At 38.6% G+C, this 14,269-nt stretch overlaps 1 protein-coding gene across 1 annotated transcript in view; it reads left to right on the forward strand.

Moving 5' to 3' along the window:
* Positions 1 to 14,269, forward strand: part of fras1 (Fraser extracellular matrix complex subunit 1) — a 313,566-nt gene that overhangs the window by 199,905 nt on the left and 99,392 nt on the right. The window contains exons 26-27 of the mRNA XM_088076327.1: positions 2,260 to 2,560; positions 7,393 to 7,477. Coding sequence (XP_087932453.1) covers positions 2,260 to 2,560; positions 7,393 to 7,477 — 386 coding nt within the window. The remainder of the gene's footprint in view (positions 1 to 2,259; positions 2,561 to 7,392; positions 7,478 to 14,269) is intronic.

Below are 14,269 nucleotides of genomic sequence, written 5' to 3' on the forward strand. Positions count from 1 at the left end.
CCATTTTACCATCAAAAGTGGACCTGAAAATACCTTAAATGCCTCTTGCGCCACCATGTGCCACAGATCATTTAGATCGAGCCCAGAAACGGAAAACATTTTTAGCAAATGCATGATTACAAACAGTTGCCCACTCAGGCGTTCAGCAGATACAGCATTATGCATTTATTAAGAGAGATTCAGCTGTTGAAGGCCACTAAAGAGACAATCCTGCAACAATATTTCAGTCCTGTGGCCTCACTTTAACCCTTTAAAACCTGGGTTAATTGGCCTGGATTCTTTCAAATACATGGACAGAAGGCAATGAGCAACTCAAGAAGAAATTACCCAGAAATAAGAAAGAAATTAGTAAAAGGTACAAGAAAATTACCTTTAAAACTCTAAAAAATCAGAAAACAAAACAAAAAACAAACAGAAAAGTCAGAAAAAACAAAAAAATACAAAAAACCCTACAACAAATAGCAAGGAAATTACCTGAAAAATATGCAGTAAAATACTTATATATTATTTGTATTTAATTGTGATAATTCCAAATCCAGTCTTGACATTTTACTAGTAGTTTATAAGAGTTTATAAAGTTTATAAAATCATAATAATTTTCTAAATCTAAAAATTCTTTCAGTTTGCGGGACATTTCCTGCTAAGTTGCTCATTGCCTTTTTCCTCTTTTTTTTGAAAGAAATCAAACCAATTTTCTCAGGGTTCACAAGTTTAAAAACGTGCGAAAGGCGTTTGAATGCAGCTTAAGAAAAGTGATGTCGATCCAGGTTTTAAAGGGTTTTTAGCGATCGGCTGAAGTCAGGTTCTGCCGTCCTCTTAGCCGTCAGAATTTGGAAGAATAGACTGTCACATTAACGGGCTGACACTAGAAGTTTGCCGTTATTAAAATACTAATTGGTTCTCCAGAGTTACACTGAAAAGGGCATTGTCTGCAGAGTCAGGTCATTAGAGAAGTACTTTTATTTTTTGGCTTTTATGTTGAAACAGTGCCCGTCAACCTGCAGGCGGAGACGCCCGGGGCCTTCACGATCACACTGTGGCTGTGAGATGATTTATGAAATTTGACAAAGCCTAATTATAATAGAGAAATATATTATCATGCAGCCTTTGTGATAAATGCTTTCTTCTTGTGAAATAATGAACATTTTTTTGCCTCTAGGCTTTAACTAATCCACGAGTTAATCAAGCGATATAGCCTGGAACGAAATTACTTTTTTTGTTGTTTTCTTTTTTCTTTTCTTTTTTGCCAACCAAGAAAAAAAAAGTTGAGAAAGTAGTAATTTATAGGCGTATTCTCCTTTAATTACGTGGCCGAAAGTTTGAGATTTTAGAGTGCCTATTGGCATCATTAGAGGAGACATAATGAGATTACAATGTGGCCTCTCGAAAGAGCTGATCTTTAAAAAGTTCCCCGACAAAGTCAGTTCCAATTAAAGCCAACTTCTAAAATGCCACGCCAGGACCGAGATGCCTCGCTCGTATTTCACCAGCCGTTTTACACACTCACGCATGCACGCATGCATGCACACACACACACACACACACACACACACACACAGAGTTTTTATTTCATAACCTGCTCTCATCTCTACACCCACTCACAGTCTGATCCAGCCGCGAGTTTAATTAGATACATTTACGGCTTAAAATGCATTACATTGTATAACAGTAATTAGACACTATTTTTTCACTGTGTTATTAAAGGTTTTTTTCTTTTTTAGCTTTTAATAATTGTTTTTACAAATTAGTTACGAGACCTGTCAGTTATTTTCTGTAATACTTTTGTTTAATAATTTTACATTTTTTTTATTTTATTTTACAGTTTTTCTTAATACATTCAGATTTTTTTTTAAATCGCATCTACTGAATATCAGACATAAGGCAAAAGCATTAGTTTATGAGTGTGCTTTTGAACTGGAACTTTTAAAGTGTGACTTTTGGGTATAAGCTGCTTTTAACCTGAAACCTCAGAATTTTTTGTTCAATTTCCTGCTTTTCTTTGGTATATTTCCACTTTGATTTTATGCTGTAATGGTCATATTATTGACCCTTCATAACAGCTGTTAGCTTTTATCTTGTTTATGATTTTGCGTATCACACTGATCTCCCCACAGAATTTATTAGTGTTAAATCCTGCGAGTGATTCACCCCACAGATGAAAAATGTGAACGTTTTTCACAAATTTTCAACTTCGGTTTGGCTTTGATGCTGGCTGCAAAGACCATTAATTAACTTTTGTTTCTCTTTGTGTGCCCTCAGTGAACAGCCACCCTCCTGCCCTCCACGTCAACGGTTCCCTGCTGGTTCCCCTCGGCGGCATTACCCCGCTGCCCCTCACGCTGCTGCAGGTGAAGGACCCCGACAGCCCGTCTGAGCGGTTCATCTTCCAGCTCGCTCAGGGCCCGAGTAACGGACAGCTGGTCCTGTTCAGAGGGGAGAACAGAGAGGAGAGGGGAGGCCGAGGGAAGGCGGGCCGAGAACTGACCCGAAACGACGCCTTCACCTGGGCGGAGCTGAGAGCCGGCCGGGTCCGCTTCAGACACCAGAAAGACAAAGCCAGGTCAGTAGATTCAGTTCAGTTTAATTCAGTTCTGTTCACTGAATTTAGAAAACCCTAAATCACGTTTTTACAAAAACAGACACCCTCTGTTCTTGGACCCTCACAGCAGAAAAGGAAAAACACCTGAAAGAACACTTTAATGGGGAATAAATGAAATCTGGTGTGATCTCATTTGATTCTAAGAAGCCTTTCACAAGCTATTTGACCTTTTCAGAAATTGGTTTGATTTCTTTTAAAAACATGAGCAAAAAAGGAAATTTCTGACTTTGCAAGAAATGTCCCATAAATTGCTAGAAATTTTACCTAAAAATTTGGGTTTTTTTTAAAGGAAATATGTTCAGACAGAAAACCATCTTTATAATCATAATTATTTAATATTTACAATTATGTAACAGAACAAATGTGTGACAAAATCTATTAAATAAATACACTTTTTATCGACCATTTTCTCTTAGGTAAGTTTTTGTAAAGTTTTTACTAATATCTTGCTATTTTTTGGGCCATATCTTGTGAAATTGCTCTCTGCCTTCTCCCTATATTTTTGAAAAAATCGTGCTCAGGTTTCAAAGGGTTAAGGAGACGCAGAAGGGAAAGAATCTACGTAGAAGCATCATAAATGGTTAAAAAAAATAGCTGGTGGTCACGGTGATGTTTGTTGTTAGATAACTGGACCACCTCATGACACCAACAGATTTTTCCATGAGTTACAGTAAAAAATGTAAAAGCTAAAAAAATCTAAAGCCTCACTGGTAAATGTCAGTTCTCCATATCTGTCTCAGACTTGCCATTTTGCACTGACATTCAGCAGTGACACAGGAAAAAAAATTCCATAATGCAACAGACAGAAAGAAGTTTTACACCCACGGGTGCAGAAAAGTAATACAGCCACAAACTAAAGTAAAAAGCCATAAAGTCACAAACTTTATTTTGCTTGTTGTATTTTCTTTTATTTCTGATATTATTTTAAAGTTTAATTCAGTTAGATGTGACTGTTGTATAATGCAACAATAATTACTGATAGTCTGAAAACTGAATAAACAAGATCCTCGCATTGATCCACAAATAAATTTTACAATTAACACTCTTGTTTCTAAGACCACTATGAAATTTCACACCATGTTGGTCATCATAGCCTCACATCTACCTGAATTTAATTAAAAATACAGAGCTCCAGGCCAGACTTGTTAGAAAAAACATGATGCACAATTATTCAAGGTTTTGGATGATCACTGGCAGGAATGAACGTCCTAAGGGAGACGTTTGTGAAGAGAGAAGTTATAATTGATCTTTGATTTTTCATGGAACTGTAGCCATCCTCCCGAGCACGCATGTTCATTTACAGAATAATTAATCACAGCAGCATCTTTGATGTGCAATAAACACAGAGGTTTCTGTAGTAATTTTGCCATAATCTGATGCTGGCTGCACAAAATGTAAGCAGCCTATCTGCAGTACATATTTGTGGCTTGACAGTGCGCCAAATCACTTCAGTTAGAGACTGCAGATCTTACAGATACCTGCTGCCTGCAGGTGTCTGTCAGGAGGCACCTGTGTAAAGGTAAAGGTTGTCTGTGGTCAAGTCAGTTTTGCTTATACAGCCCAATATCACAAATTACACATTTGCCTCAAAGGGCTTTATGATCTGCAGAGCATATAACACCCTCCGTCCTCAGACCCTCACTTCAAAAAACAAAAACTGGAAGAAACCTCAGAAAGAGCAGCTGACGTGGTGAAATATAAATAAATAAATATCCTGTGTATCATTCTTGGCACCAAAATTGAAGAGCGCTGCTGGATTGGCACCACCGCATGCTCTGCAGCACCTCTTCTCCCACTGTGGTGTACAGAGAGTCACCAAGATACCAAACCGCTGCGGGCGAGAGAATAACCTCGGTGTGCCCCAGGTACCAGCGTGCCGCTGAAGCACCGCACTCTGCGCCAGCACAAAACTACAGCACATTCTGGTTTTTACTTTCTAAAGTTGATAAATTGTCAGTTTTAACACGTCTGTTTTAATATAAAACTTTTTTTAAAGTAAAGCAGCTTGTCTTCCTCTTCGCCACCCATGAAGCATCCTGACATTTCATCTTTTGCTGCTCTTGTTTTTGGCCCAGCCGCCTGCCGTCTTTGATTTATGCAGCTTTCCTGTGTGGAAAGTTCATTCCCATTAACCTGCACACGGACTGGAGATGCATTACATATACACTTCTCCGTTAATGTGGCCAAATTTGCATATGCATTTGTTCAGCTTTTTTTTCCCACCTATATTTGACGGTGAGATTTCCCGAGTGTGATCTTCTGTGCAGAGATCAAAGAGGCTGCTAATATGGTGAGAGCAAATTTTTCCGCCTCTTTAGGTCTCAGCCTGGAGCCAGATCTCCTCTCTACAGCTGCTCTGCTGCGGCCTTTTCCTGCAACAAGTCTGCTGCATTTTGGGTCCGAGCCCAATGTCCATTCGGCCAATCAGATTCGACATGTTTTACACATTATGTAATCCTGACTCAGCTGCTCTGGCCCCAAACTGGAGGCGTGCCAGTGAATTAGCAAAATATGGTCCACTGCCCAGATTTGAGCCATTAGATTAATGGAGACAATAAAACATGAAGCCCTAAATAGGATTTAATCTGCATATTATGGTCATATTTGTCAAATTATGTGGAGTGGCAGATAATGGCTGCAGACGGAGCCACACAGAGCTCCCAGGTTTGACTCCCCTTAAGAGTCGACACAGAAAAACATGTTGCGACCAAATATCCCATTCACACACTACAAGTCCCCGCAGATAAAAAACACAGCGAGAAATAAAACCGTGAAATGCAGCAGAACATGTCAAGTGTCAAGACACAACACAAGCTAAGTTTTATCTCTCAAGTGGTGTAATTTACTATTGAGAAGTATTTATACACAAACACACGGATCAAAAGCCTCTTTTGTCTCAAGGCTGCATAAAAAAAACATCTTTCATCTGTAATGAATCCACCAAATATACCAGTCACATTTATAACCTGCGCATAAAAGAGATTTAGAGGCACCATGTCAGAAATATATCCCTTATGTTACTTTAATAAGCTGCCTGATACATCTTTAATGGGCCACCGTTTTTCTAACCATAACAAATGCTGTGACAAATCTCACTTCTGACGCCAGAAATTGTAATTCAAAAAGAGTTTTATCATTGCTGAAAGACACTGGGAGAGTGTCTTATGTGAGGGATGAATTTTAAATGAGGAGCAGTCGCAGTAAGCTGGCCAAGTTTTTCCACAGAGACGCTGCCTTGCTCAAGTGTTGCACAGTAAATATACAGATGGGTGACGAAGGAAGAGAAACATGAAGTGTTTCTGAACAGCTGGGGCCACAACAAGCCGCCAGAGCAGCTTCAGTGCTTCTTGTTATACGTCCTCCAAGTCCCTGAATGAATGAACACCATTCTTCCAAAACATTGTAGCTCAGTAAGCTGCGGCATCAGCAGCCATTATTATTTTATCTGTAACAGCACGCATGCAAATTTAAGGTAAGATAAGATAAAATAATCCTTTATTAGTCCCACAGAAGGGAAACATATGCAACATTTTTTTTTTTTACCGTTTTTTAAAATTTACACAACATGCAGGTACAAATAAACAATAACAGGGCAATGAAAGACAGGTTAAATAAACAACAACAACAACAACAACAGGACATAATAACTGAAATACATAACTGACATTTTCTTAACAAATAAAATTGATAAATGAATGTATGCATCATGTGATACAGTCCTACTATTATGACAAAGGTAGTAACAGATACAGAGAAGTAACGACAAAAAGAACACCTGCACCTACAAGAAACTAAAAACATCAACATTCTCACACGATCGAAACATCGCCAGTCTACGTGGTGACAGAAGAGTTCGCTTTTTCAAAAAATTACAGTCTGGAACCTGGTTTCAAATGTTCGCATTGTCTGGCCCCCAAAAACACCGTTATCATGTGCATGAAAGGCCAAAGGCATCTGAAAGCAGCACTAGGAAAGTGATGTTGTCCGGGTCTCAAAGGGTTAATGTAGAGGAAAAACCATCATCAGTTAAAAATGTAGTGAAAAAAGTGAAAATGTATCGTAGCTCGGAGATTGATGTGATTTATTTTTCTTCACACGACATCATCAGTGTAATGTATGTGTTTAAAATGTTTATATTAAATGAAAAAGCAGCAGGATTTACAGGAAATATACCGCCGATTCTGCAAAGCTCAAGTTTTTTCTTCATTTATTATAATGAATGATATGGTGATGTTTAGATTTTTGCAGATGATACACCTCTATGAAACACAGCCAAAATTCCCTCCCAATCGTCACTAAACCAACAACCTGCTCAGTCATTTGGCCTTCAGCCGCAGTTGGCCGTGTCCCAGCCCCAGCCCCAGAGGCTTGTGGGTAATAAGGCTTGTCTTTGATGATGCTGAGGCAGCGCGGCGAGCGGAGACACTGTTGATGATAACTGTGTCTGTGTGTGAGCAGGTGGGCCGGTGTGTGTGTGTGTGTGTGTGTGTGTGTGTGTGTGTGAGAGGTTACCGTCTGCCGCTCACCTCCATTGCACCGAGGTGATTAGGTCTAATGACTACACACTCGCTGAGCCTCCCAGGACTCATTTTCCCAGAAACCTCCTGGGCTGACTGAAGGTGTTTCTAGGTCGTGTTCACTCAAAGTGAGTCCAGGAAAAAGAGAAAACTAACTTTAACTCTTGTAAAGTTGTTTTCAAGATTATGTGATGTTTAAGTGATTAAACAATGTTTTTCTTTCTTTCTTTCTTTCTTTCTTTCTTTCTTTCTTTCTTTCTGTCTTTCTGTCTTTAGGACTGGAGAGTTCACCTTGCGTGTCGCTGATCCCCAGCTGTTTTCTCAACCTGCAACAATTCAAGTTCAAGCCGTGTCAATGCAGGTACCGTATAACAACACGGACGCTTCCTCCAGCCCTACTTTATCTCAGTGACATACTTTTATTTTCCAAAAAGGCTTGAGAGAAAAAAACTGTCTTAAAAATACCATAAAAGTTTCACCCAGAGACTATAAATGATTGTCTTCTCCCAGGGGAAAATTAGCCACAAATAGAGATTTCTAGTAAAGATGGCTGTGCAGGTCAATTCAGTAACATTTCCGATAATAGAGAAGAATTGTCTGCCGAGGCACATCGGCTCCCAAATTTCGTTTGCTGTGAAACAATAGACTGTCTGGGTCTGGACCTTGAGGTAAAAAAAAAGTCGATACTTGTGTCCTCGTTGAGAAAGTTTGCCTCAGAGAGAAAAGATGCTGCAGACATGAACAGTTAAGACACAGAACATTTAGTTTTCAGTGTCTAGCAGCTTGAAGTTGTACATTTTTGGGCTTTAAGGGCATGAGGTGACGCGCTCGCATTGATTCCTGAAGTTTACTCGCTTTTGTCAAGTCTGTCTTTGATTGATGAATGACCACCGAGGACTGGTCCAGTTTCCACGAGGAAAAACAAAAAATCCTGCCTTTTAGCTTTTAATTTGTACTTTTTTGTTTGTCTAAAACACTATTAATATTTCCCTTTGGCTATTTTGAGTGTTAAACAAGCACCAACATCTTTTGTATTTTTGTGGTATATCAAAGCTCCAGTGTGTAGGATTTATTGAGATACATTGGAAGAAATCCAATTTAACATAATAAGTTTGTTTATAATGTATTTTAACCTGGAAACAAGAATTTTTGTGTTTTCGTTACCTTCGAATGAGCCGTTTATGTCTACATAGGGAGCACATCCTCGTGTACGGAGATTGTCATGTTGCACAGCCGTGTTTCTACGGTAGCCCAGAACAGACAAACCAAGCAGTGGCTCTAAATTGCATTTTCGCAGCAGCCACAATAATTAGCAACCGCTCGGTGTCGATGAAACACTGATTATCTAACATGACACTGCTTTATTCAGTGTTTCGACCGGTTTAAATCTTCTGGTCTGTTTGCTTTGGAGAGGGAATAGTCTTAATTTATCAGAGAAAAGAAGGTGAGCTCTCGTTAGCCCCTCTTCATCGAGGCAAGCGGCATCAGAGAAACATTTGTAACATCAAACAGCTTCATTCAGTGTTTTCATCCGGTGTGTTTAAAACTTCCCAAACGAGAAACACTGAAGGAATTCTAACCAGAAGAAGTTTCAGCTGGTTGATTTCGACAACCCTCAATTTCACACCCTTTTTCTTTAACTCAGATTTTTTCGGTCAAATTAAAGTTTAATGTTTAATCCTATAGTTGTATACTGTAGTTTACAACTAGATAACATGTTTGGGTGTTTGGGTGTGTTAAATAACTAAAGAGCTCCATCAGTGAACTTCTGCGTCTACTTATGAAGTTTTACGTATCCTTCCGCATCAGATGTTTACGCTCCGGGATGCTTTTACAGTGATGTCAACAAAATGCACACGGTGGGATGAAGCAGTACGGTCCTTACATTAACACAACAGCGTGAACTGTTACGATGGTTAGGATTAGGCAAAAAAGTCACAGACGGGAAGGTTTAGACCAAAGAGGGTTATTTCCTGACGCCGTAGCGTTGCATGTGGATGCACATAGTGCTGTCCAGCCATCCACTGGCGTATAATAATGGCACCACCTGGTCTGTCCGAGCAGATTCTCATCTTTCGAAATTGGCTTTTGGCGTCACATTCTTACGCCAAAAACACTGACAGAGCGGCGCTATATGACGAGTGAAAACTTGCTTCATAATCACATAAATAATTGTGTCCCTAACAGAAACACAGTTAGCTGAGAACTTCATATATGACCACCACGCTACCCAAGAGACACCCAGTATATATACGTATGTTTATATTATTTAGGAACTTGACATTTTTTCTAAAAACAATCAAAAACTTGACAAATGTGAGATATAGTAGCTTTAGATGAACTGTGGGTGACAAGCTGCCGTAGGTTATCTGATAGATGGTGATTGCAGCAGTTTCTCATATTTCTGCATCATCCAGCTGATCTGCACTCCTCACTGTTTTGACACTCTGTCCCCACGGACCGAGAGCCCGCCTGTGATCTGCTGATGTCGGCCCGACAGCTGGCCGTGATTTGTTAGTCGCGCTGACCTCTGATTTTGGCCCAAATATGGAAAATAATGAGGATGAGAGGATAAGAAGCTCTCTCTGAGATTTGTTGATGTGTTAGTGTGTCAGCTGTGTCACTCTGCTCTCTGTGTGTGTGTGTGTGTGTGTGTGTGTGTGTGTGTGTGTGCGTGCGCACCATAGAGACTTTAAAAGGGGGCAAAGTGACGTACGGTTGATTAAAAAGAGCAGAACTGAAAAGGTGTGTGACAGATTGAAGTAATGACGTCATTACTTGAGTGTAAAATGTTCCATTTGTCGTTTATTAGGAAAAACTAAATCATCCATATCTGCCATTAACCACAGACTAAAAAGCAAAAATGTCTTGTTTTTTTGAAAGCGGCATAATTACATAGATTAGTTTAAATGCTGTAATTAATGTAAATTATAAACACTGAAACAAACAAATGGAAAAATGAATGTAGTCTCTGCAGGTGAGGAAGCGTCTCCTGACTCTAAAATTCTTGTCGGTGTTTCGTCAACATCGCAAACAGTTTGATTTTTCAAGGTCTCCGTGGTGACAAAATCGACTTTATTGCCATACGTGACTGCTTTCTTAAATTTGAGTAAATGAGTGTTGCAGACGCAGAGCTCCGATGCTGCTTGCAGACGGTGATTGAGTGGAGCTTCGGCGTTTTGGGTGTTTGGGGGCGACTGCTCAATTACACCATCACTTGATTAGCTCAACTTTCTCAGACAGTATTAGGAGAAGTAGCTGATAAGGAAAGAGCAGTAATTTATGCACATAACTCAACGTCTGCGACTGTGGTTTGACTGACAGTTTGTGGGCTACCAGTTTCCTGCTAGTGTTAGTATTTTTTGTGATAAAACCAGCCTCTTTTATGCAGACAATACAAGACTTTAACACAAGTGCAAACATTTGTACCACTTTAAAGGATAAATTACTGATTATATGCTCCTACTAACTTTAATTTTAAAGCTCCTTTCAAGAGCAGAAAGAAAATCTATTCAGAAAACATCAGAGAAGGACTCTAATTAGCAAATTTGTAGCACTTCTTGGATTTCATTGTAATGCATCTCAACTTGTAGATATAAACTTTAATGTAATTGGAACAAAGCTATTAAAGTTTTGTTAGTGCTTAGTCTCGAGACTCTGAATTATGCAATCTTCATTGTTTTTATCTGTTTTCTTTTTTAAGTATGACTATTAATATTTAGTAGAGACATAATGTCTTTTTTTCTTTTCTTTTATATCCGTGCAAATACTCGTAAACTAAACTGAGAACAGAACATCAAAAAAAACTACTTAAAAACAGACATAAATACAGACTTTGGAAGATTAACACGGCATAAAATAGAAACAGGAATAAGAGAATGGAAAAAGAAATAAACTGGGACTGCCGTCACCAGAGAAACAACAAGATTTGTTATTTGTTTTAAAGCTTAAATAATCTGTGTTTACATATTCCTGTAAAATGACTCTTCTGTCTCAGGAGCAAAGGCAGGAATAGTTTTACATCGTATTTGTGCTGCAGAACTTCTTGGTGAGGTGGTTTGTTGAACAAAAACTATTGTTTGCTTCCAGCAGACTAATATTGGTTTCTTTTAACCACCACAAGAGTCCTGTCGTGAACTTAAAGGGACACTTTTCAACCGTCTTTTTATAAAAACAACGCGGGCAGTATGTGTAGATGAACTGCGGTAAACTTTGCCCAGATCTCGATTGAGTATGGGGATCGAAATCTGGTTCTATTGAGGACCCAATTCCACTTTTTTAGAACCCAAAATATTAATTAACATTGGAGCTTGTCTATCCTGCTGTCGAGTCCTGTGAGTCCCATAACGCAACATTACATCTGGAGTTGAGTTACGTCATTTAAATCCAGTCACTGGTCCGTTTATATCGATTTTGCATCAAATTTAACCTAAATGCAGAACCTCTGTCTGTCTAAGGTTTAAAAAAATATCCTTCATCATCATCCACTCACAGCAGCAGTGGTAAGGACATCCAAACTTTGAGGCAAGTCCTGACAGTTAAAAATCAATCATTAATTCAATGTTGAAATCAGAGCTGAAATTGGCAGAATAAAAGCTAGTTAGCGAAATAAATAAGGTTGTGGGAGTTTTCATTGTGATGTGTTCAAGGTCGGCTCAGTAAAATGACACTCAGGCAAAGGTAAATAAAACGTTGTCATGATGTGTTCAAATGTAACATCAAGAAAAAGAAAATGTGTTTGGTAAGAAACTTGAATAATACAGTTATTTGGGTGAAAAATTTGTTTTTCCAGCGATATAAAAGAAACAGTCACCTAAACCAGTTTTGTTAAAAACATGTTGTCGCCTCGTCTTTCCATCAAATACTAGAGAAGTATGAATGGTGGTATCAGTAATGATCGTTAAGGAGTCTCAATATGGTAACAATATCAATTCAAATTAACAATCCCCATCCCTAGATCTATAGCACGGTTTTCTGCAAAGACCAGTTTTTTATCTCTCCAGCAGTGAAATACTCTTCAATCAAGCAGCTGAAACTTAATAAAAATCAAATTATTATGATGGCAGATCAGAAAACACTCATATATGAGTCATTTGGGTCATTTTGACGGCACTATGTCGTCTTTACTTACAGTCGGAGGAGTTGTTGTGTTCTCCAAACACTGATCTTTTTTTTTTTTTGGGACGGCTACATCTCCATTGTCTCCAAGTCCATTCAATTCACAGACATTTCTGACAGCAAACGTGAACTCCCTGTGCTGTTTTTCAATCTTTGAATTTCTTCACTCCAAGAAAACGCAGCAGCAAACATGTCACAAAGAGAAACACACAGCCACAGAGCCCCTCTATTACAAAAGCACCACAAACACTGATGTAACTCTGTGTTGTTGTTTTTTTACACCACTTTTACAAGGACATATTCCCATAAATCCCCCACACTTTTTCTTTGAAAATACAGATCTTTGCATTATTTGTTCATTGGCTTTAAACAAAGTCTTACAGAAAATGTCAAGGTTTGTACTCTTGCTTTAAAAGACATTTGTTTCAGTGTGTAAGGAGGCAGGAACAAACTCAAGTATGTCCAAGTTAACACGAACACACTGTACAGTTTGTACCAGCCAAAGCTCACACAAACATTTTGTGTTCTCCCTAAATGCAGAAGGCAGCCTTGAACGGTTTGACTGTAAAGCAGGAGTGCCTGGAGAAAAAGACCATTTGTGCTTATGCAGCCCTGCACGTATAAATAAGGCTGAAAAAAAAATGTTGATTGAAACCCCCATCAGATCGTCAGCCGGCGGGCACCTCCGAATGTAATAGCCTCAGGAATGAAAGATCTGAGCTGCAGATAGCTTTCCGCCCTCTGACAGAAAAAAGGAAAAAAAAGTTTCGAAGAGTCCAGTATCTACTAATGGCATTTCTACAGAGGTGGTCTCACACACACACACACACACACACACACACACACACACGCGCGCACACACACACACACACACACACACACACACACAGCTCTTTTGCAGTTTACGTTTTCATCTTAAAGTGGAGACCTTTAGCGTTCTGAGATTTTTGCTTTGCTCCGGTGATATCTTTGCTCTCTTTGCTGTCTGCAGTGCTCTTAGCTGTCAGTCAATACACCTTCCACCATGGATTTTTTTTTTTAAGTAAATAAAGTTCAGAAAGGTGTCCAGAAGTATATTTGGAAAGTACATTTAATCAAGTTATGTACTTTAGTGCAATTGTAAGGTACTTTCTCTTTAAATGAGTATTTTGAATTCTATGTTTTCCGTGATTCTGTTACAGTACAAACGATTATTTATACTATTTTTCAATTTATTTGATAAATTTAGTTACTTTGCAGATTCAATTAATAATACAAAATATTCTTAACAAATAAATGGTGATACTTTAGACTAAGGTAAAACTGAAATGATCAAAGGAAAAGATGTAAATACACCTGATATCCTAGAGTACTTCTTTGGATAAAGTGCAGAGTAGTGTCTAGAAGTATATTTGGAAAGTACATGTACTCAGTGTATGAACTTTTGTGCAATTTTAAGGCACTCATTCTTTAAATTTAAATTCTATGTTTTTCCATACTTCTGCTCCAGTACAATTCAAAACACTAAAGAAGTATTTCACTGCTTGAAAGATTGCATAGTGATAAAACGTCAATGTCTCTGAAGTACAGAGACGTAAATACTGTCAAATTTATTCTACATGACCAGAAAAAACAAAATGACACATTAAATCAAGAGGTAGAAAATCAACAACTACCAGAATGCTCCGCGTCGCATCAGACCGATAAAAACTCCCGCTGGTGGGTAACGTCGTGCAAACTCCTACGTGTGAAACAATGACGGCGGGCCGGCAAGAAATGGTCTCAAATTACAGTTAAGCAGAAAGCCAAAATATATTCCTGAAAACATTAGAGGCGAGAAATATGCAACTGAGTAACAGAATCTCATTTTACATTTGACCAGCGCTGCTTAGTTTAACTGTTAATCTCAGTTTGTTTCAGCTGGTTGAAAATCGGTTAAGAATCCCTTTGATGCACCGTTAATTAATGCTGCAATTTAATTCGAGTCATTCTGCGTCATGAGCACTTTAATTTTTTTACTTAAAGTATATTTAAAGTAGTTGTACTGTAGTATTGT

This window comes from Plectropomus leopardus, chromosome 4 (genome assembly GCF_026936395.1).
Source record: "Plectropomus leopardus strain MGB_pleo_1.0 chromosome 4, ASM2693639v1, whole genome shotgun sequence".
In the NCBI taxonomy this organism is placed as follows: Eukaryota; Metazoa; Chordata; class Actinopteri; order Perciformes; family Serranidae; genus Plectropomus; species Plectropomus leopardus.